General features: G+C 37.1%; 1 protein-coding gene across 5 annotated transcripts in view; it reads right to left on the bottom strand.

Moving 5' to 3' along the window:
- The window catches only part of CERT1 (ceramide transporter 1), a 120,816-nt gene that overhangs the window by 67,498 nt on the left and 28,686 nt on the right, over positions 1-24,632 (bottom strand). For all 5 annotated transcript variants that reach the window (XM_065941125.1, XM_065941123.1, XM_065941122.1 and 2 more), the window contains one exon: positions 10,931-11,047. In XM_065941125.1, coding sequence (XP_065797197.1) covers positions 10,931-11,047 — 117 coding nt within the window. The remainder of the gene's footprint in view (positions 1-10,930; positions 11,048-24,632) is intronic.

A 24,632-nucleotide genomic window follows, 5' to 3' on the forward strand; every position in this document is an offset into this window, starting at 1 on the left:
GAGTTAAAAAAACAACAACATGATATAAACTTTGTCATTTCCATAGTTATAGGGACACAAAATGTACAGAGAATAAGAAGGAAGTACACCAAAATAAAGAGCTGCCTTGGTTATAAGACTGATGGTCATTTTGTAACTTTTTCCTTATAATTAATAAAAGTTACTTTTAAAAATCCAGGGCAAGGGAAGCCAATGAAATCTGATCAATACAACTATTTACAGGAACAGGAATGGTTTCGAAAGACTTAAGAATTTTTGGATCTAACTGTATGGAAAAGATTCATTTTTTAAGGAGACTGATGATTTATTTCTTAGTATTCAACTATGCACCCATGAGAAAACAACTGGAATTAACTACAAAGGGGGGTATATTACAAAAAATTGAGGTTATGGTTCTTGGAATAATGTTACCACTCACTAATCAATGTTCTCATAATCCGTTCAATCTCACTTTTATGCAAAATGGGAATAATACCTACACTGAAAGACTTCCAACAGGATTAAATGATAACACTGGCTAGTTACAGTCTATCGTTCTACAGATCAAGGGGGTGCCTACTGAAGAGAACAAGGGGCTAGGAAATAGACATTGATATATACGTATTCCTGGCAATGATCACGTCTTATCTGTCAAGAACATGAACTTGCTGTATGACTGAAAAATGACAGAATTTTTTTTTTTTTGAGGATAACATTTTAACTTAAAGAACATTCATCTACTTTGCTACGTATTTTTATGATTCTTAACACAATGCTGTCTTTCATACCTCAACACCACACAAGCCCAGGATATCTATCATGCAATTAAGACAATGGAAGCAAAACTGTTTTTAAGGTATTTGGTAAAAAGGCATGTTTGATGAAAAAGAGTAGTTTTATGTACCTTGATTTTTTAAGAAACATTTTCTTCCAGGGAGTGTTCAATATACTCAGCAAATAAAATGAGAAAATAGTTTCCACTGCTGTCAATATGCATAAGTCATGCCACCCACCACTACGTTTCCATATCAGATATAGCAAAAGCAGAATCACATCTGTCCGGATGACTGTCAGAAATCTTCCCTCCTGATTAAATAAAAATTCAAATACAATACTGAACACTGTTTAAAAAAAAAAAATCAAGGACTTTAATAGTACAAAGCTTCGCTTCTCTTTAATATTTTCTAAAACTAGCAATATGGAACCGTTATTCAACTCCAGATTAACTTTTCACCCCTCATCTTTCTTATCTAAAGAAACATTTTGCAAGCAATTTACAGACTAAAAAAGACATAAAGAATCAGCTAAAAATCTAGTTAATATTTACCTAAGTTGTTAGTAGCAAATATGTGGCAAGAATTAAAACAACGTGCAAGTCTGGTAAACTCTATACATCTTCAAGAAAATCAGAGATACCAAGGGAACATTTCATGCAAAGATGAGCTCAATAAAGGACAGAAATGGTATGGACCTAACAGAAGAAGAAGATATTAAGAAGAGGTGGCAAGAAAAAAGAGAAGAACTATACAAAAAGGATCTTTATGACCCAGATAACCATGATGGTATGATCACTCACCTAAAGCCAGACATCCTGGAAAGCAAAGACAAGTGGGCATTAGGAAGCATCACTATGAACAGAGCTGATAAAATTCCAGTTGAGCTATTTCAAATCCTAAAAGATGATGCTGTGAAAGTGCTGCACTCAACATGCCAGCAAATTTGGAAAACTCCGCAGTGGCCACAGGACTGGAAAAGGTCAGTTTTCATTCCAATCCCAAAGAAATACAATGCCAAAGAATGTTCAAACTACCACACAATTGCACTCATCTCACACACTAGCAAAGTAAAGCTCAAAATTCTCCAAGCCAGGCTTCAACAGTACGTGAATTGTGAACTTCCAGATGCTGAAGTTGATTTAGAAAAGGCAGAGGAACCAGAGATCAAATTGCCAACATCCGCTAGATCACCGAAAAAGCAAGAGAGTTCCAGAAAAACATCTACTTCTGCTTTATTGACTACGCCAAAGCCTTCAACTGTGTGGATCATAATAAACTGTGGAAAATTCTTCAAGAGATGGGAATATCTGACCTCCTGACCTGCCTCCTGAGAAACCTTGTATGCAGGTCAAGAAGCAACAGAACCGGACATGGAACAGCAGACTGGTTCCAAACGGGAAAAGGAGTACGTCAAGGCTGTATACTGTCATCCGGCTTATTTAACTTTCATGCAGGGTGCATCATGAGAAACGCTGGGCTGGATGAAGCACAAGCTGGAATCAAGATTGCCGGGAGAAACATCACTAACCTCAGATATGCAGATGACACCACCCTTATGACAGAAAGTGAAGAAGAACTAAAGAGCCTCTTGATGAAAGTGAGAGAGGACAATGAAAAGGCTGGCTTAAAACTCAATATTCAGAAAACTAAGAACATGGCATCCAATCCCATCACTTCATCGCAAATAGATGGGGAAACAATGGAAACAGTCACAGATTTTATTTTTGGGGGCTCCAAAATCACTGCAGATGGTGACTGCAGCCATGAAATTAAAAGACGATTTGTCCTTGGAAGAAAAGCTATGACCAACCTAGACAGCATGCTAAAAAGCAAAGACATTACTTTGCCAACAAAGGTCTATCTAGTCAAAGCTATGGTTTTTCCAGTAGCTAGGTATGGATGTGAGCTGGTCTATAAAGAAAGCTGAGAGCCGAAGAATTGATGCTTTTGAACTGTGGTGTTGGAGAAGACTCTTGAGCATCCCTCAGACTGCAAGGAGATCAAACCAGCCAATTCTAAAGGAAATCATCCTGAATGTTCATTGGAATGACCAATGCTAAAGTTGAAACTCCATTACTTTTGGCCTCCGATGCAAAGAACCAACTCATTGGAGAAGACCCTGATGCTGGGAAAGAGTGAAGGTGGGAGAAGGGGACGACAGAGGATGAGATGTTTGGATGGCATCACAGACATGATGGACATGAATTTGAGTCAGCGCCAGGAGTTGGTGATGGACAGGGAAACCTGGCATGCTGCAGTCCATGGGGTCGCAAAGAGTCAGACATGACTGAACAACTGAACTGAACTGAACTGATGACATCAATACTTGTAAGACCTTTTCAAATTTTCAATATTCACCTGATCATGACAACCCACTTCAGTCTTCTTGCCTGGGAAATCCCATGGACAGAGGAGCCAGCCAAGCTATAACAGTTCACGGGGTCACAAAGAGTCAGACATGACTTAAGTGACTAAACCACCATGCTCAGTTTTAGAAGACAGCACAAAATTGTTTTACCAGTTTGTATCTGTTGCACGCCATCCTCACCAACATTTTGTAATAAATCCTTTAAGTTACTCAGGCACACAGTAGTATCACTGTGCTCCCTGACGTCTAGTGGCACTGGCTACTGACTGCCTTTTCATATGCCCATTACCCATTTGGATATGCTCTCTACGAAGTACCAGATCAAGTCTCTTGGCTTTTTTTTCTTTAAATTGCACTGTGTCAACTTTTCTCATTAATTTGTAAGACCCTTCCTGGCTTTCTGACATTAAATGTTGTCAAGTTATTTCTCCTCAACTGGTCACATGGCTAATAAGATGAGCTACCTAAATATCCTCTTGGTTCACTGTTCTTGTAAAATTCTGATTCCTCCTTTAATAACTGATAAAAGATAACACCTTCCTAGATAGAAGAACCTGGTTGAAAACTACAAATTAAAGACATTTATTCCCTCTTTTTAAGACTATAAACTTCATTAAGTATTTAGGCAACATATGGAAGCACAAAGTGCAGATGAATTCAGGTAAATTCAGCTTTTGACTGCAACAAAATCGTAGGCAACAGAAACTAAAAAAGTTATTTTAAAAGCCTTTGATTTAAAAAAAAAGCCTTTGATACAAGTATTTTTATTCTAAAACACTAAGAATATTAAAGAGAGTGTGTATCTTGTTTTCTTCCTTGATTTCACTAACCTTAAAGATCATGGTAATTAGACATTATCTATGTTTAAGTATTAAAACATTCTACTAACCATTATGCATTATTGCCTTTTCATACTGTCCATGGTAAAAGGCAATAGTCCATAACAGGAGAAGGAGACAACAGAGGATGAGATGGTTGGATGGCATCACCGACTCAAGAGACATGAGTGTGAGCAAGCTTTGGGAGCTGGTGATGGACAGAGAGGCCTGGCGTGCTGCAGTCCATGGGGTTGCGGTGAGTCGGACATGACCGAGTGACGGAACTGAACTATGGGTTATTGCAAGAAATCTGGCGAGTAACTCCCACTGTTAGAATCAACCAAATTCCTCATTTTTAGGTGAGAAACATCCAGAGACTTAATAAATGCTGGTTAATAAAGTTCAGTTGTTTTACCACCTACTTGGGTTTTTCTACAATTTATCTGAGAAAATGGCAAAGCCCTGACTATTCCAGCAGCTGGAACTAGGTCTGTACGTCCCTCAACCATTAAAGGGCTTCCCAGACTGTGCTAGTGGTAAAGAACTTGCCTGCCAAAGCAGAAGACAAAAGAGAAGCAGGTTCAATCCCTGGGTTGGGATGATCTCCTGGAGAAGGAAATGGCATCCCACTCCTGTATCTTTGCTTGGAAAATCCCAAGGACAGAGGAACCTGGTGGGCTGTAGTCCATGTGATTGCAGAGTTGGACATGACTGAAGTGACTGAGCACAATTAGAACTCTTGAATATAAAGGAAAAGTAACATTTGATTCCATCCTCTTCCTTTCATTACTGTGGTATGATGCAAATAAGGTAAAAGAAACCATGGTTCTAACCATGGTTTAACCCACTGAGTTCTAACCCACTGAGCCCATAAATTACTTATACAAAGTATACACTAAGAAACAGTTGTTGTAAAAGTTTTATTTGCATTCTTAAACCTTTATCAATTTAATCAGATTCAAAATGCACACCTAAGTTTACATGATAATCATTTATAAAGCAGACAAGTATAGAATGAACTTCTAGTATTTGTTAAGAAATTTTTCCAATATTATAGTTGGTTAAAAAAGGCAGAGGACTTCCCTGGCAGTCCAGTGGTAAAGACTCCGAGCTTCCATTGCCACAGGCATAGGTTTGATTCCTGGTTGGGGAACTAAGATCCCGCAGCAAACAGAAATGGGATGACTTTATATGACTTTGATGTTTAAAATTTGGTAAAAAGAAAACAGGTATATTCTGCCACCTAGTTAGAAATAGTTTTCTAATAAATTTATGTCAAATTTAAGATAAAAGTAATTAAGATGTCAAGTAAGCAGAAACTGCTTCTTTTAGAAGTAGAGAAAAAGCACTAAGATCAAACTGACCCTGACATACCACAGGAAAAAGAAAACTCTATTACGGCAAAGAGCAACAGTATTTTTAAAAGATCTTTAAAGTGAGTCTTGGGCATCATTTAGGTTTGCTCAACCATGAGAATCTTCTGGTGGGAAACTTTTTTCATAACCCATTTCAAGTAAAATATATCAATTCCTTAAAAAACAATTGCATTTAATTTCCTCAGACAGAAATCCTTTAACTTCTCAAGCCAAGAATACACCTTTCTTCTGAAAGTAATCAAATGGAGCTTCACATATAAATTAGTGAGCCTTCACAAAGAAACAAAGACAAAAACATTAAATTGTAAAACAACTGCCTGTAGATTCTCACCACAGAAAATCAACATCTGTAAAAATTATCTGGATTCTTCCTCCCTAAATTGTATACTCTCCTATGACTCCTTAGGTCTTAGATAATTTACAAAATATAGGGAATACGGGTGGTCCATGACCACCAAAATTTCAGGGTCTACTAAGGTTGCTCCCTTATGGAAATAAAGCAATGTCATGATTACTAAAAACTCTTACCAGAGCCAAAAAACTTAACTTTATCAACGTGATTCTTAAATCTGCTAGTGTAGGGAGAGCATTCCTGCTAGTTTTTTTGTTTTGATGGGGTGGTGATGTAGGGGAGTCTACTTCTTTCATGGTAAGAAACCTGGTTTATTCAAAATCACATGCACTGCAACTGGAGAAGATTCTAGGAGTAATACTATAATTCTTTTAAATCACAGAATCAACAGATGGCTTATCACAATTTCTTTATTAACTGATTACACAGAAAATGCTCACAGAAGCCTTTAGATAATACTAGACACATCTTTACTAAAAATAATATTAACTTATCCAAATAAAAAATAACCAACTTACCATCACATTTGTAGTTTTTAGTTTTAAAATAATTTTTACAAACAACTCATTAGACCTCAAAGACAGCATGGCAGATGGCTAAGAGATTAAAAAAACAAGCAAGCCCCATCTTTAAAGATTTATTTAGTGTTGTTTCAATTCCTAAGGAGAAATGCAAAGTATGAATGGATTCTACATATATAAAGCCAGCACACCATTTTAAATAAAATTACTGGTTTGGTATACATATGCCCCTTTCTGTATTTTATATTAAAATAGAACCCCTGAATTTAAGAAAGACCTCAGAAATACCTTCTTTCCACAGGGACTATTTGTTTAATGTTACACTGAATTATGCAATTTCTAATGTATTGCAAAAACTTAAATATATATCATGAAATCATATTAACTTTTCTTGTGCTGATTAAGTTATTATGGAATGAATACCAAGGAGGATAAAACAACAGAGCTAGACAAAGAACACAGAACCCTAGTGTATTTTTGTCAGTAATCATTCTAACACTAACTGTAAAGATTAAAGGGAAAAAACAACTCCTCAAATTACAAATTTCCCCCATATAATGTTTTACACTACTGTAAATTATTTCAACTGGAAAACATATGTGTCTAACGCTTTTCTGATTCCTACAAAAAAGTTGTATCCCTGAGCCTTTAAGAAGTTTATGGTTCAAAACAAACACCAGAGATATGAAGGATATATAAAAAATATGAGAACACTGTGATTCAAGCAGCTCAAGATTTCAGTCAACAAAATACATCTGCCATGAATACGTAGAGGATGGCAGAAGTGTTTGCTGGACAGAAGTTCCGGTTCTCAGGTCATACAGACCTGGGTCTGAATGCTGGCCCCTTCACTAATTAGCAGTTTAAACTTGGACAAGTTACTTGACCTCTCTATGCCTCAATTTCCTAATGTGTAAAAACAGGACAATAATGTTAATCTCACAAGGATGTGAGAGCAAAATGTGAAAAAGCATATGAAGTGTTCGTTACTCTATCTGGCACACCGTAGTCCTCAGAAATGTTTGCTATCATCACCATCGCCTCTACCGTTTTGTTCTTGGTGAAGGGGTTCTGTAAAATAGAACTCCTGATATGTATGTAAGGATTTATGTATGGATGTGTATGTGAAATTGATTGATATATAAAGGTTATCATAATGAGCGTAACCGCTTTCTGGAAAGAAAAGAACAGAAACCTCCCATTTCCCTTGCCAAACCTACTGGACAGGCCCTAAAAAAGGCCTCACAGCAAGAAAAGGCAGTGGGGCGGCAGGGCCATCTGACGACATCAGAAGAGAAAAGGACAGGGCCACTGTTCTAAGTATACTGTCCAGCCATCATAAGGACAGCTGGTGCCATGGAAGGAACTCTGAATTGAACTGAGTGAACTGGAATGACAGGAACTCAGGTCATCTCTGAAGTACTTGGTTTATCATGATTTGGTTATTTTGCTTGCTTGTCTTTTGTGGATTTTTTTTTTTGAGAGGAGTCGGGGAGGTAAACAATGTATTATGTCATCTTTCCTTCTTTAGGTAATTTACCAAGGTCACACAGTTGTTATACAATAGTGTTAGGATTTAATCCCATATATGTCAGACCCCAGTCTCTAGTGCTTAAAACACTACAATATAACACTGTTATGGCAATCCATGGGCAGAAAGATGAGTTCATATTTATCCTGTATATATATGGTAGCAGAACTCAGACAACACATTCTAACCTGCAGGAAGTGAACCTGTAGGAACTATTTTCAAACATTCCGCCAACAGTACCCGATAGAAAGCACAATCAACATAAAACTGTATCCTAAGAGTCTGCTTACGAAAACGCAGTATAGTCTCTGGCAAATCACTTAAGTTTAATCTAAATCTCAGTTACCATGTCTGTGAAAAAGTATTTCCCTCATTTCTCAGGGCAGTAGACAGAAAATAAAGTGCATGAAGTATAATAATACAATGATTAGTACTTGGTGACCCTCAAAATAAACAATACCTCCTATCATCATCATCATATCTTAATAATCTGATTTGATTCTGAATATCAATCTAAGAATGCTTGCTCAAAAATAGTAAAATAACCAAATTTAGGTTCCACATTAATATTTTTTTAGTGATTTTGAAGAATGAAATTGAAAACATCTCACTACCTTCCTGCTCCTGGTCTATGGGAAGAAAAAGAGAGAGAGAGAGAAAACTTTTTTCATTATGTTTGATGATAGCATTTGAATTTTCTCCTTCCCATGTCAGTTTAATAACAATTTATTTTTAGAATTCAAATTCAGTTTAAATCTTCACCAATATGCTGTTTAATTGGTACATATCATATTTTACATTAAAATTTGACAAGTATTAATAAGAATAACAATTAATGATTTTTCCTTCCTTGTTTATGAATAAACTATATTTAGAAATAAGAAAGTAAAATTTATATACTGTATCTAGAACCTTGCTGCTGAATCTATTTTTAAGAACTTAAATTTACCAAAACTGTGTTACCCAGTAAGTCACAATGCTCTGATGGAGACTCAAAGATCCTATCTATCCATTATTCAAAGGTGCAAAGAAATCAATGATATAGAAGAAATATATGCTTTATGCATCATTCCTCATACAAAGAGAAGAAACAAAATGAAAACCTGCAAAGATTCCTGAATCAACTTCACTATGAAGAATGAACAAAATCAAATATGCTTTTTAAAACAGAAAAAAACTAGAGCTGTGACCTAAATCAACTAATTAAGCCAACAAACGTCATCTCAGTTAAAAATACCAAAATTAGTTTTAATAATGCCTTTATACCAAAATTAGTTTTAATAATGCCTTTATACCAAAATTAGTTTTAATAATGCCTTTAATCATTATTAAGAGGGCTGGCCCTGATTAACTACACAAAACTGCCCATTCTCTTTAAATGCACATTTAGCAACTGTCATTGAATGTAGAACTCTTTATCCATAAAAAACATGGTATAATTTCAGTGAATTTGTGACTTCAAAACTCTTTCTTTATGTCATAAATGGGAAAAAACATCAGCCACTCTGGTAAGTAACCTTATATATTATTTCATGTCCCCTTAAACACATTAAGAAGAGATGAAGGCAAGGTCACATACGTCATACACGGCAGTCTGCAGTGTCAGAATTCAGATTAGCCTAGCTCCAAAGCACTGAGATTTTAGAATTCTAGCTCATCTCACTGTTATTTATTTGCTCTAATTGTTACTTAACTACAGTTGGTTTATAATACTGTGTCAGTTCAGGCATACAGCTTCACATTCTTCTCCATTACAGGCTATTACAAATTACTGAATATAGCTCCCTGTACTATACAATAAATCCTTGTTGCTTATCATATATATAGTGGTATGTATCTGTTAATCCCATACTCTGATTTATCCTTCCCCCTCCTGTTTCCCCTTTAGGAGCCATAAATTGTTTCCTGCATCTGTGAATCTGAGTTTCTGTTTTGTATTACTAATTAAGTTCATTTGTATCTTCTTTTTAGATTTCACATATAAGTGATATCACATAATACTTGTCTTCCTCTGTCTGATTTTCTTCACTTAATGTGATAATCTCTAGGTCCATTCATGTTGCTGGAAATGGCAATATTTCATTCCTTTTTGGTTGTGTAACATTCCACTGTATATATGTACCACATCTTTATCCATTCATCTATTGATAGACATTTAGGTTGCTTCCATGTCTACTGGTTCATCTTTCCTTTAAATAATAGGAAACTGTTTACCATTTTTACACTGTTTCCTGAGGTAATAATATCAAGGAAACTAAGATTCACAAAATGCTTTAAGCTAATATAATTCTAAAGTTAAAACAAGGACAAAAGGAAAGCATGAGAGCCAGATTTCCTTAGGCTAGGAAAATTTATAATTAAGAAATAAGCCTAATGCATGATCAATATCAAGAAGAAAGTGCCTGCAGTATCCCAGGCCTGACTAGTTTTTCTTGTTGTGTGTATGTGTGTACATGTTCTGTGTCTGTTAAATAACCAAAACAGGTGTTTCAACTACAACTCTGTGAAACCCAAATGAACAAGCACAGACAAGTATATGAACAAATTCAGTCTTCTTAAGTCACAATCAGGAATGGCATGGTGAATATGTATCTTTCCCTATTCTTTGTTTTACCATGAAATACTGAATTAGCTAATAATAGAATTTTTTTATTAATATATTTCTTTAGTCTATATACCAATTATTCATAGCATAAGTCAAAACTAGCTTTAAATTTCAAGACTATGGTTTATATACTTATTTAAGAGAGACTTTCTCAAAGTTTATTAGAAAACTTCATATTTACAAAAATTTAACAATTTACAAATGTTTATACTAAGGATTTACCCAAATGGTTACAAATGACAACAAAAAATAACAGTGAAGCTTTCAAACATTAGGATTTTACAATCTGATGGTATTTTAAGAATCCTTTTACCCAGATCATATAAAAGGCATTCATTATGAAGCAAACCCTAAATAAAAACAAATTTATATAAAAGGGCATATTTTGCTTTAATCATCAATTAAAAATATTTATCATGGCAACCCCTTACTATAATTCAAATGTTAGAAACAAAATCATTTCAATAATTTACAGCCGTATTGCTTTAATTTTCACAACCCAAAAGGTTATGTTCAACTATTCACTATACACGTACAGATCAATATTCTTTTAAAAAGGTGTTTACCACGAGTCTCTTTAGATAGACAAACACTCGAGACCCACCTTGTGCTGTTCAATGGCATCTATCCACTGCTGTCTGTGATCTGGATCTTGAGCACGAAGATACCAAACGCTATCATTTACACTAATATCAAATCGGCATTCATCAAAATCATGAGGCTGTGGGGGGAAAAAAGGGAGAAAAGGAAAAGCAAAGCTAATTATATTCTTAGAAGTGTTATACCCTACAGCAAAAACATGAATATACTCATTCTGGCCAGTGAGAGACTTGTTCTTCTTTTTGTACTCAAATAACTTTTTGAAGATATTTCAGATAAAGAGCACAACAGGGCTATAATTACCAAAAACTATGGTCATTCACTATTCCCACAAATGAACTGACACAAGAACTACAGACATGTTTTTAAAAAAGAGATAAAATATTTTCCATCAAACGCTTTGAGTCAGTGTAAATTAGTGGGAATATCACTGAAAGCACAATTTTAATAAGGGCAAAAGTAAGTTTTACAAAAGACATTTTTTTTTCTGCTTTCATTATTCAGAAGTAAATTCTCATCATCAATAGTCTTATTTCATTAAATTTGATAAGCAAGATACTTTTATATTCTATAAGAAATAACATTAACACCCTTCTAAATATCTCAAATTAACTTCTAGGCTTTTTTACATCTTTTAATAGCCAGGAGAGTCGCTAATGAAAAGCAAAAGTAAAATGATTACATCAGACGTATGTTAGAGGAAACCACCTTCACCAAAATGTAAGCAATTAGTGCAAATGTAAAATATCTGGTTCAGTGTTTCACATTCTTCAAAACAATATATAAAATAAAAATTTTATATACTTGTTTTTCTCTCAATGAATGAGTTCAACTATGACAGGATCACATCACAAATACAACCTCTTCTTCTACTGGATAAAGTACAATGTCCTCTTCTTTGAACTAGCTTAGCCTTAGAGGAAAGAGAAGCCTCTCTGGTCTATATAGTAATAAACTTACTAGCTGAATGTAATCTACATATTGTGTTTATTATCTCCCAGCTTTAATAGTATCAATCTTTATCTCCTTATCAGTTTATTCAACAAAAACAATATAAGCTAATTCCACAATGTTCTTTGGCCTATGAAACAATTTCTCTTTTAATATTAAGACAACTAATTCATGGTTCTGACTGGCTAAAAGATAAAAGCTAACACTCTGCATCACTATGTGCTGGGCATCAGAGTGAGGACTATAGTGGGCGGCAGCGCAAGATGGAGAGAAGCAGCGGGAAGAAACAAGACAGTGCATGCCTTGCTTCAGTAACTACGAATACAGAAATACACAGAAGACAGCATTTAATGCCCAAAAATATGACTGCGAATTTAACTGAAAGCTAAGTATTCATAAATCTTAACAATGAAGTCCAGTCATTAACAAGTTTCTTGGAGGAAGGAAAACATATGTACTATCTGAAGAACTAAGTAAATAATTCATCAGATCAGTCTACTGTTCTAAATGGCCCAGAGGTTTTTAAACTTTTACTCTGAGATATAATCATTATTATATTTCTAGTGACTATTCTTAAGAAGGACTTATATTTTATGTTCAATATTTTCATTAAAGCTTTAGAAAATAAAAAGGTAATATATATATACAGTCACTGCTTATTTTTTGCTGGGAATTGTTTCAAGGACTCCCTTTGGACACCAAAATTTCAGATGCCTAAGCCCCACACATAAAACAGCTCAGAACAACCAGATCTCCTTATCTGAAGACGCTGAGCTAGTGGGTATGGAGGGTCACCTGTTGTTCAAAATTTACTAGTTTCCCCAGCAAATTCTTTTTCCACTTTCATATCTTCAAAATTTCCTTATAATCTTCCAGAGTCCTATGCCACATTTTAAATATTCCTAGAAACAGAAACTTGCCATTAAGCTTTCTCTGGGTGTGAGTGACTAAAATCAATGTAAGTAAACTTTGCCAAATTACTAAATCTGATAAGTATATCAATTATGCTTTCTTCTCCCTATGTTTCAAAGTTTCAATATACAGAGAACTTTAAGCTTTTAATAGATAAAAACGTTATACACAGGAATGGAATAAAATGATAGTCTGCAAATCTAGAATTTAGAAAACTTCACTTGAATGTCACATTTACATGAGATGCAGTATCTCAATATCTGTTCAAAGAGATGGAGCTGACAGAAAGTGTACACAGAGTAGCCGTTTCTACCATCAACAGTCTGAGGGACAGGTGGCACAGAAGGGGGAGCTGCTGATTTCCAGGTGGTAGGATGTAAATGACACACAAGTTTTCAATCCCTAAAAAGTCAAGACATGCGGAAAGCCAAATCTACAAGGCTAAAGAAACGAAAGATTTGTTAAGAGGTGTGTTCAGGAGGGTAAATCAAAGTCTAGACAAAAAGTTCACACCATGTCTCAACACACACACACTCAAACACATAATAACAACACTCTCCCTTTATCTAAGAGAAATATATCCCAAGACCCCAGTGGATGCCTGCAACTGTAGATAGTACCAAATCCTACAGAGAGAACTGACCTGTGAACGAAAACAGGATTAGGGGTCTGGGGATGTAGAAAGCCTGAGTGTCTCAGTCATTCCTCTGCATCTGGGGCTCACCATCCTTGAACTCATCCACTCCTGGATTGGGTGGTACTGTAGGTATTATACACTACTGAAACATTCTGGGTATAAGTGGCCGTGTGGGTTCAAGCCTGTGTTGTTCAAGGGTCAACTGCCCTATGTTTTCTCCTATACAGGCATTAAGGAGCAGGCAGTATACACAGCGTGGATATGGACTAAGGAAGAAGCCGTGACCCACCAGGGGCAGAGCAGCCTGCATGAGATCTCATTATGCTGCTCAAAACAATGTGCCATTTAAAATTTATCAACTGTTTATTTCTGGAACTTTCCACTTAATACTTTCAGATCTTAAAGGTAACTAAAATTGCAGAAATCAAAACTGCTGATGTGGTGGATGGAACCACTGTAGATAGTTAGACTTTAATTCAAAGAGAACTAACCTTTACTTTGAATTTCACTGTGGATATTTTATTCATCATGGATTATTCTAAAGAAAAATACATCAAAATACTATTTATCTCAATTACTGAGTTTTTCAAAGCTATCTTAAATATTATGACTGAAGTTAGTCCCTCGTTGGTCTTACCCTGGTCGTAGCCCTGATAGATGACTAGAAGAAAACCAATAAGGGATAAAGAACAAAATTACATGAAAAAATACAAGAGATGGTAGATGTAAGAGATGACATGAGCTATCTTCAGAGAAAAATGACTAAAAAATCTAAAGAAGAGATAAAGCAGCAAGCAATGAAAAGTAAGCTAACAGGGCTGAGAAAAAAGAAATGAGTTGAAACCACATCAGAAGCAGCAATAAAAAGCCAATAAGTCTGTTTTCGCAAACAGACTTGAGAAAAATACAAAGTGAAAGAAATATAATGAGTGAACAAAGGAGGTCAAGCAAATGATTTAACTGGTGTTTTGAAAGAGGAAAATGCAACAAATGTAACAAAAAATTCAAAGATACTATCTTTTCCTCTTTTTTTAATCTTTTGGCCCCATAGCAGGCAGGCATGTGGGATCTCTGGCCCTAGGGATCTTAGTTTTCTGACCAGGTACCAAACCTGTATCCCCTGCATTGGCAGCACAGAGTTCCAACCAGTGCTATCTGGCACTGATAGCATCAGTCCCGATGCTATCTTTAAATAAAACTTACAGACCTGAAAGACATATTTTACCCAGGAACAATGGTCACAGGAAATAAACTCAATCTGAAGGCTTATTCTGTGAAATTAATTTAAGAAAAAAGAAACAATATTTCTCAAGCTTTTTGCATTATCACCCCTACTCCAAGAAAAAAAAATTCTTAGTGAGAGAAATCAAATAGTAAGAACTAAGAGTCTGTCCAGTTGACTTTCCTTGGAGGCCACGTTACATACTGTAAGTACCTAAGATTATTTCGCTTTCCCAAGGACCAAGTACAGGGGCCCACTGAGAATGAGAATACACGTGCTAGGGAAGAAAGCCCACAACATGAAGGAAAAGGCAGATGGGCCTCATCCTCTGTCACATCAACAACAACAGATACATCAAAAGGCGAAACGGCATTTATGTCTACTCTTGGTCTGTCAATTGTCCTTAGGGCTATTGGCGGTAACAAAAAACCAGCATACCCTGGGTAGCTTTTTGATTGCTTTATTAGTGAAGTTTCACAATCTACCTACGTGGGCTGTGATGCACGCTCACACCGAGTCGTGTTTGGCTCTGCGGCCTGATGGACTGCAGCCCACCAAGTTCCTCTGTCCATGGGATTCTTCAGGCAAGAACACTGGACAGGGTTGCCATTTCCTCCTCCAGGGCATCTTCCCAACCCAGGGATGGAACCCATGTCTCCTGCACTGGCAGGCAGATTCTTTACCTCTGAGCCCTGGGAGACCCCGAGGTAGCTTTAACAACAGAAATTTCTCACAGTTCTGGAGGCTGGGAGTCCAAGATCAGGGTGTGAGCGCGGGAGGCCGCTCAGTGAGGGCCCTCCTCCTGGTTTGCAGATGGTTGCCGTCTAGGTATGTCCTCATATGGAGGACAGAGAGCCCTCGGGCTTCCTCATCCCCTCCTAAGGGTATGTCACCATGGGGCCTCTACTTACATGGCCTCAAATAAACCCGAATTCCTCCCAAAGGCCCCACTTCCAAACTGCCATCACAGTGAGAATTAAGGCTTTAACACATACCACAGATCCATTATCTTTCAAAATACCCTTATAGGAAGAGGCATAAATCTACAAAGAAAAAGAACGGAAACAGTTGCTAACAAAATTTAAAGCTGGAATGTGGTAACTGACACTAACAGGCCTGAATATGCTGAAAAGCAAACACATACAAGGGAAAGGACAAAAAGAGCCAGTTTGTTTTGGAGGCATCAAGTGATACTACAGGTGAAGGCATGGGAAATGCAGAAAACAAAACTAATCAAGAGTCATTAAAAAGTGGAACTAGACCCCTGGAACCTCATTTTCCTATCCCACTGTGCAGTAACATTAGAGGCCCCACCTCTCTGAGAGTTGGTACCAGACAGGGGTAGGAAGAAGGGACATTCCTATAAAGGAAGAAAGGTGAAAAAAGCAGATAAGGGAAAGTGTTCATATTAAAAGATTCTTTCCCTTACTTGATTCCCAAAAGGCTTGTACCCATACTTGTTCCTTCTATCTCCTTCTGCCTGTAAGGAAGATTCATCTACAGGAAAACTAAGTAATCCGAGAGAAAAGGCAGATAGTAATAATACTTAAGGGTTTCATAACTGGGCACTTAATCAGTATGAAAGTTCTAAACCACAAAGATATAGAAAAATTACCTTTCAGAACCAGAAGATACACTTCACCAAAATGAAGAAGTAACCAAGAGAAGTAAGAAGCAATGGAGATCCAGGAAAAGCAGCAGCAAAGGGCGTTCCCAGCAAGACATTAAGGAAAATGCCCACAGCAGAGTTATGCAGAAGATGCAAAAGTCTAGATCAGAACAGTATGTCAGGATGATTTAGAAGGAATTTCTCTAGTGCAAGGAAAAGTAGAATGAAAAGATTAAAAAAGTTAAACTCAGTGGAGAAGGTGTAGGAAGATTTCCCTAGAAATTCAAAGAAAGTCAACCAAATTTTAATAAAGTTTATTGACATATAATTAATATATAATAGACTATTTATCCATTCAAAGTGTACAATTCTTTGTTTTTTTAGGGGTGCAAACTGACCCAACTTTCTTTTTTTTCCCCCCCATTTATTTGTATTAGTTGGAGGTTAATTACTTTACAATATTGTAGTGGTTTTTGCCATACATTGACAAGAATCAGCCATGGACTTACATGTGTTCCCCATTCGATCCCCCCTCCCTAAAGTGTACAATTCAATGACATTTTCACTTGTATATAACCCATGAAATCAATACCATATCAAGACAGAAATGCTTTCATTTCTGTAAACCCCAAAGGACTTATCCTGTCTGCAGAACATCTATTCCTCTGTCACCAGCTTCCAGAAACCAAGGATCTTCTTCCTTTCACTGTATATTAGTGTTCACTTTTTCTAAATTTATATAAAAGCAATCAGATAGTAAATACTGTTTTTACTTAGTATAAGTATCTTGAGATTTACGCATACTGCCATGTCTTATTGATAACTTATTCTTCTTATTGCTGACAAGAGTTTAATAATGCTGGATATAACATATTTTACTTATTCATACCTGCGGTTGGACAAAAGTTCATGTCTTGTAAGGATACAAATTTTTAATTCTTTTGACTTAGGAATGGGCTGACTGACTCATAAAATAAGTAAACAGTTAACTTTAAAGAACTGACAAAAATAGCTGCAGTCATTTTATGTTCTTACCCGCAGTCTATCAAATCTAGTCACTCCACAACCTTGTTTGATTTGCTTATAGGCTCTCTACTCTGTTCCACTGATCTGAGTGTCTATTCTTACTCCAATAACAGTATTTTAATTATTTTTGCTTAACAGTAAATCTGGAAATCATGTAGTGTTACGTCCTCAAACTAAACTCTTCTTTTAAAATCCTGCTTTGGTTAGTCTAGGTAGTTTGCATTACAAATAATTTATGCTTCCAGATAAATTATAGTACAAAGGGCATTAAAAGCTTAGATTTTCTATAGATTAATATAGTAAGATATGATACTTTAACAATGCTGAGTCTTCTAATCTATGGACATAATATCTCTCCATTTAGGTCGTCTTTATCTTGACAATCTCACACAGTTTGCAGGTAACAGTGTCCAAAGTACGGTATACAACATTAGACTGATTCCTGAGGTAATTTTTTTATGTTACTGTGTATGGAATTGTTTTAAAAATTCAGTTAGTGCTTATTAAGAGTTCGCACATCACCAATGAAAGATCCTGCCTGCCACAATGAAAATCAAAGATCCTACATGCCATGACCAAGATGCAGCACAGCCAAATAAATATTTTTAAAAAGTCAGTTTGCTTAGTGAATATGATAATACATTTTGTAATTGTATATTAACCTTATATTCTACGGGGTTCCCTTGTGGCTCAGCTGGTAAAGAACCTGCCTGCAATGCAGGAGACCTGGGTTCGATCCCTGGGTTGGGAAGATTTCCTGGAGAAGGGAAAGGCTACCCACTCCAGTATTCTGGCCTGGAGAATTCCATGGACTGTATAGTCCACAGGGTCACAACGAGTTGGACATGACTAAGTGAGTTTCGCTTATATTCTACAATCTTGCAAAATTCACTTAGTAGTTATCAAAACTGTTTCCTAATAATTTGAAGGAATTTAAAGAACAACGCCAGACTTCCCTGATAGCTCAGTTGGTAAAGAATACACCTGCAATGCAGGAGGCTCCAGTTCGACTCCCAGGTCAGGAAGATGCCCTGGAGAAGGGATAGGCTACCCATTCCAGTATTCTTGGGCTTCCCTGTGGCTCAGCTGGTAAAGAATCTGCCTGCAATGAGGGAAACCTAGATTTGATCCCCGGGTTGAGAAGATCCCCTGGAGAAGGGAAAGGCTACCCACTTTAGTACTCTGACCTGGAGAATTCCAAAGACTGTATAGCTCACGGGGTAGCAAAGAGTCAGACACCACTGAGCGACATTCACTTTCACTTTCAGAAGACGATGTCATCTGCAAACAGCTTTACTTCAGCCTCTCTGATATTTATCTTTTTATATATCTTTTTCTTGCCTCACTGAAACGACCAGGATGTCCAGAACAATGTTAAACAGAAGTGGTAAAGGCAGATATCGTTGCCCTATACCTAATCTTAGGGGAAAGGCATAGTATTTCACCATTAAGCATGATGTCAGCTGTGTGTTTTTGTGGATGTCTTTCATTAGGTTGATGTTATTTCTAGTTCTCTAAGAATTTTTATTTTCAATACTAAAGAGTATTGAATTTTGTCAACCACTTCTCTCTTTTTTTACTTGTCTGCCTTTACTGAAATTGTTACAAATTTTTCTCTTTAGTTTGTAAATACAGTGAATTAAAATGACTGGTTTAGTAAAATTATATTAACCTTGCATTTCTGGGATAAACAACACAGTCCTTTTTATATACTATTGGGACTTGATTTGCAAATATTTTGCAAAGGAATACAGTGTTTATGTCTACCAGAGATACCAAGCTGTAATTTTATATTCTTGCAATTTGTCTGACAGGCCTAGGTGTCATGATTATACTGCCCACATAATGTGTGTTGTAAAGAGTCTGTATAAGATTGGGATTATTTCATTGAATGTATGAAAGAATATGGTGGTGAAGTCATATGGGTGTGCTTTCTTGGTTGGGGAGGAATTTAAAGATTCAGTGTTTGAGACATTGGTTTATTTACATTTTTAGTATCCTAAAAGCAGAGAGAAGGGAAAACATAACCCTGTGCTGAGCTTAATCGCTCAGTCGTGCTCGACTCTGCAACCCCGGGGGCTGCAGCCCACCAGGCTCCCAGGTCCACGGGGACGCTCCAGGCAAGAGTACCGGAGTGGGCTGCCACGCCCTCCTCCAGGAAACACAACCTTACTATTTACCCATATATTTATTTCCCCTATGCCCTTCATTAGCTCCTAAAGGTCTGACTTTGCCTCTGGTATATTTCCCTTCAGCAAGAAAAACTTCCTTTAGCATTTCTTGCTACAGCAGGCCCACCCACAAGTTCTCTTAATTTTCCTTCGTCTGAAAACATCTTTATTTCATTTTTGAAGGATAATTTTCATTGAATACAGAGTTCTGAATGGAAAGTTTTTTCTTTCACTACAGTATATCTTTGAGCCTCTATGGTTTCTAATGAGAAGTGTATGGTAACCTGAATCACTGTCCCCCAATATGTATGGTATTTTTCCATGGCTACTTGCAGCCTTTTTATACCTTTGGTTTTTACAGCTTGACTATGATTACTATGATTATCCTGTTACGTGTCTGTTAAGTTTTGTGACTCTGTAAATTTATATTTTTCAACAAATTTGCTAAGATTTTACTATAATTTCTTCTTTTTTTTAATCCTCCTCCCTCTCCTGAGACTTCTAAAGGCCATTTAATTAGAAATTGCCTCAGAGATCCCTGACATCCTGTTCATTTAAAAACAAACACAAAATCCTAAAAAATTTGCTTTTAAGAATAACTTCTTTTGCTCTAAATTCAAAATCTTGATTTTCTGTCATCTTCATCTGTTACAAATCCTATGAAGTGAATGGTTTTCATTCCAGATGTCATTCCTTTCAGTCCTATTGGTTCTTTTATATGTATTCTTTGTCTCTTTTGAAAACTACCTTTTATTCATTATAATCGTATTTTCTTCTACCTCAAAAAATCATAAATTATAATTTACCTCAAATTATTATAAAAATAATTTTACTTTAAAACCTCTGTCACATAAATCCGATGTCTTTAACTTCACACTTATTCATGTCTTTGCCCTTGAGAATGTGTTTCAATTTCCTGGCTCTTTGTATGTTGAGTGAGTTTATCTTGGACATTGCGCATGTTAGGTTGTGAACCCTGGATTCTATTGTATTATTCTGAAAAATACTATTCTTGTTTCAAAGGGCAAAAATTTTTGCAGGCCAATTCTTTTGTGTGTTTAATGGACAGCATCTAGGACCTTAGTTCAGAAGGTTTTGGTCTGGCCTGCACATACACTGCTGAAGATCAGGTACAAATCTGCGCAGAGAGTTAAACTCAGAATTTGGGGTTCTTCTTCTCTGGCTCTTTTTTTTCTTGGATTCTTCATTAACTGGGTCCCTTCTAGAAGGTTCTTATAGCTAAAAAGATGGCCGTTTTCTTTAAAGGAGTTTTAGCATCCCCAAGTCTCTGCCACAAGAGCAGAGACTCAGGTAACACCCCATCTGCCTCGTGCATGCATGGCTTAGGAGTCAGTCAGCCAGAGATTTGGGGAGAGTTTAGACACAATTTTGAGCTCCCCTTCTTTGGCTTCTCTTTTGTGGGATTCCCTCATTCTCCAGCAGCCCTGGATAGCAAGAAGAAGGTAGAAAACCTCATGCTTTTGCCTGCCTGCTGCTCCCATTAGAATCTGTCCAGCAGAGACTGTCAACCCTGGCAAGGGCGGTCAGCTCCAGTTTCCATATTCATTCAGAATTCCCCGAGCCAGGCTCACTGACGGATAAGGGGTGGGGGTGGGGGTGGGGGGGGACAGGCTAAGCAGCATGCTTATTTGTGCCACAGAACCACAGAAAGAATAAAAGAATGAGAATCAGTAATTTGAACCTACAAACACGTTGATTAAAAGAAACAATTAGTCTGCCTAGACAACATCTCTAAAAATAGCCAAACTACCACTCCAGCAGAAGATTAGAGGTTTTCTATTTGGGTATGTTGAGCTAAAGGAACCCCTAAACTAATGGCTATCAAGCAAGGCTGAAGAAAGGGTGCGATATTTAAAAGAGGAAGACAAAGTCTATAGTGAGTAGTAAGATCCTACTCCCACCACAAGATTCCACCTACCCAAAGCAAGCAAGGAGTACGTCAAGGCTGTATATTGTCACCCTGTAACTTCTATGCAGAGTACATCATGAGAAACGTTGGGCTGGAAGAAGCACAAGCTTCAAGACTGCCAAGAGAAATATCAATCCCCTCAGATATGCAGCTGACACCATCCTTATGGCAGAAAGCAAAGAACTAAAGAGCCTCTTGATGAAAGTGAAAAAGGACAGTGAAAAAGTTGGCTTAAAACTCAGCATTCAGAAAACTAAGATCATGGCATCTGGTCCCATCACTTCATGGCAAATAGATGGAGAAACAGTGGAAACAGTGACAGACTTTATTTTGGGGGTATCCAAAATCACTGCAGATGGTGAATGCCGCCATCGAATTAAAAGACACTTGCTCCCTGGAAGAAAACTTATGATCAATCTAGGCAGCTTATTAAAAAAGCAGAGACATTACTTTGCCAATAAAGGTTTATCTAGTCAAAGCTACGGTTTTTCCAGTAGTCATGTATGGATGTGAGTGTTGGATTAAAGAAAGGTGAGTGCCAAAGAACTGATGCTTTTGAACTGTGGTGTTGGAGAAGACTCCTGGACTGCAAGGAGATCCAATCAGTCCATCCTAAAGAAACTCAGTCCTGAATATTCACTGGAAGGACTGATGATAAAACTCCAATACTTTGGCCACCTGATGTGAAGAATTGACTCATATGAAAAGACCCTGATGCTGGGAAAGATTGAAGGCAGGAGGAGAAGGGGATGACAGAGGATGAGATGGTTGGATGGGATCACTGACTCAATGGACATGAGTCTGAGTAAACTCCTGGAGTTGGTGATGGACAGGGAGGCCTGGCGTGCTGAAGTCCATGGGGTCGCAAAAAGTCGGACACGACTGAGCGGCTGACCTGAAATGAAAGCAATCAAGGCTGCTAGGGATATGGGTAATTCCCGAGCTAGAAGAGGTGAGGTACACAACGAACTTGGAAAATCTTAAGCCTAAAAGTAAGGGGGTACTTTTTAGAGGTGGAGAGGTAGTCCTGAGGGAAGAATGTCAAAAGGATCAAAGAAATAGCTCTAAAGGACTTCAGTTAATCAAATCAAGGGCAATTAGATAATCAAAATAGGTAAGTACAGTAGTGGATTATAGTTCACCAAATAATTCAGGAATATATGAGTCCATTCTGTTAACAAATGGAACAAAAATAGAGGATTTTTAAAGAACAAAAAAGAAGAATGCTGACGTAAGTGTGAAAAGGGTTTACAGAACTGGAAAATCTCCATTCTGCAATCATTACAGAAATCACTGGGTGAGGTAGGCATCACAGAAGGTTACTAAATCAAAAAGGGGAAAAAGTCTGATGAAGAATGGGATTTTTATACATGGTCTTATATGTCTTCCCAGAGAGCTAACATTTTAATTTCAAGGAGAAGAACAGTCACTACAAGCAGGAAAACTGGACAATTCCTTGACTGGATGATTGAAATTAACATCATATGAGACACAGACAGAAACATGTGCCTCTGATGTGGTATCCTGAAAAGGATATCATATCATTTTAGTAGTTATTTTACCAAGGATGAACAACCTGAATCTAATCATGAAAAACTGTAAAACAAACTCTGAAAGACTAACATTCTATGAAATAACTAGTCCATTATATTTTTAAAAAACATGAATGTTATGCCAGGCAAAGAATGGCTAAGGAACTGCTACAGATTAAAAGAAACCAAGAGACATGAAAATTAAATGCAATATATACTCTAAAACTGGATTCTGACTGGAAGGAAAAAATATGCTATAAAGGAAACAGCTGGAATAAGTGATAAATGTAGGCTGTAGATTAGAAAAAGTATTACATGAAACTTCCTGTATTTTTGACAGCCAAGTTACACACTTAGTAAGAGAGTATCTTTAGAAGTCATACACTAAGGTGTGCATGATGTGTGCTGTGTTCTCAAATGACCGAGAAAAAAGTGTGTGTGTGTGTGTGTGTGTGTGTGTGTGTATGTGTGTATGTGTGTGTGTGTGTGTGTGTAGGGAAAGAATGGTGAAAAGAAATAATGTTAAAACACTGCTGATCACTTACTGGCCTTGTGGCTAAGACCAAGAGTAAAAATGCTGGTGAATCTCGGTGTTCTTGGGAGCTATCTGCATTACTCTGACAGCTTTTCTGTATGAAGTTATTTTAAAATAAAAAGTTAAAAATGATACATTAAAAGATACCAGTAATCAACTCTATGCTTTCTTTACTGTCAACAGTTCCCTGTGACAGTCGGTTGCTCAATCTCTCCTTGTATCTCATTGTCAAGGGGAGCCAATGTCATCAAACATTTGAGAAAACTTCTAACATTAAAATCAAAGACTAGCTTTTCCAGTAAGCGGCCTGAGCTGACCCCTAAAAATGGTGCGCTATTTACTCAACCCAGAAAACCCCACAAAATCATGCAAATCAAGAGGTTCAAATCTTCGTGTTCACTTTAAAAACACTCATGAAACTGCGCAGGCCATAAAGGGTATGCATATCTGAAAAGCCACCAAGTATCTGAAGGATGTCACTTTAAAGAAGCAAAGTGGGCCATTCCGTCATTACAGCGGTGGAGTTGGCAGGTGTGCACAGGTCAAAGAGTGGGGCTGGACGCAGGGTCGGTGGTCCAAAACGAGTGCTGACTTTTTACTACACATGCTCAAAAATGTAAAGTAATGCTGAACTTAAGGGCTTAGATGTAGATTCTCTGGTCATTGAGCACATCCAAGTGAACAAAGCCCCCAAGATGCGGCGCAGGATTTACAGAGTTCACGGTCGGATCAACCCCTACATGAGCTCTCCCTGCCACACTGAGATGATCCTTACTGAAAAAGAACAGATTGTTCCTAAACCAGAGGAGGAGGCTGCACAGGAGAAAAAGATATCCCAGAAGAAACAAAAACTTATGGCCCGGGAATAAATGCCGCAGAAAATAAGTGCAAATAAAAGTTAAAAAAAAAAAATCAAAGACTAAACATATCAGGGGCGGGGTGGGGGGTGGTGAGGGGGGAGAATTCTGAAGGAATCAATGACGTGAGGACCAAAAGATAAGTTTACACACACATACACACAATGTGATTCATGCACACATAAACATGCACAACTTGTAACTCCAAACAGCCTCTTCCTTGACATGTTGACTTTGAGTTAATTGCCTCCTCCATCTTCTCTTGAATACTTAAGAGGCATCTCAATATATCCAGAACCGATTAGCTGATTTACCTCCCAAACT

This window comes from Muntiacus reevesi, chromosome 7 (assembly GCF_963930625.1).
Source record: "Muntiacus reevesi chromosome 7, mMunRee1.1, whole genome shotgun sequence".
Taxonomy (NCBI): Eukaryota; Metazoa; Chordata; class Mammalia; order Artiodactyla; family Cervidae; genus Muntiacus; species Muntiacus reevesi.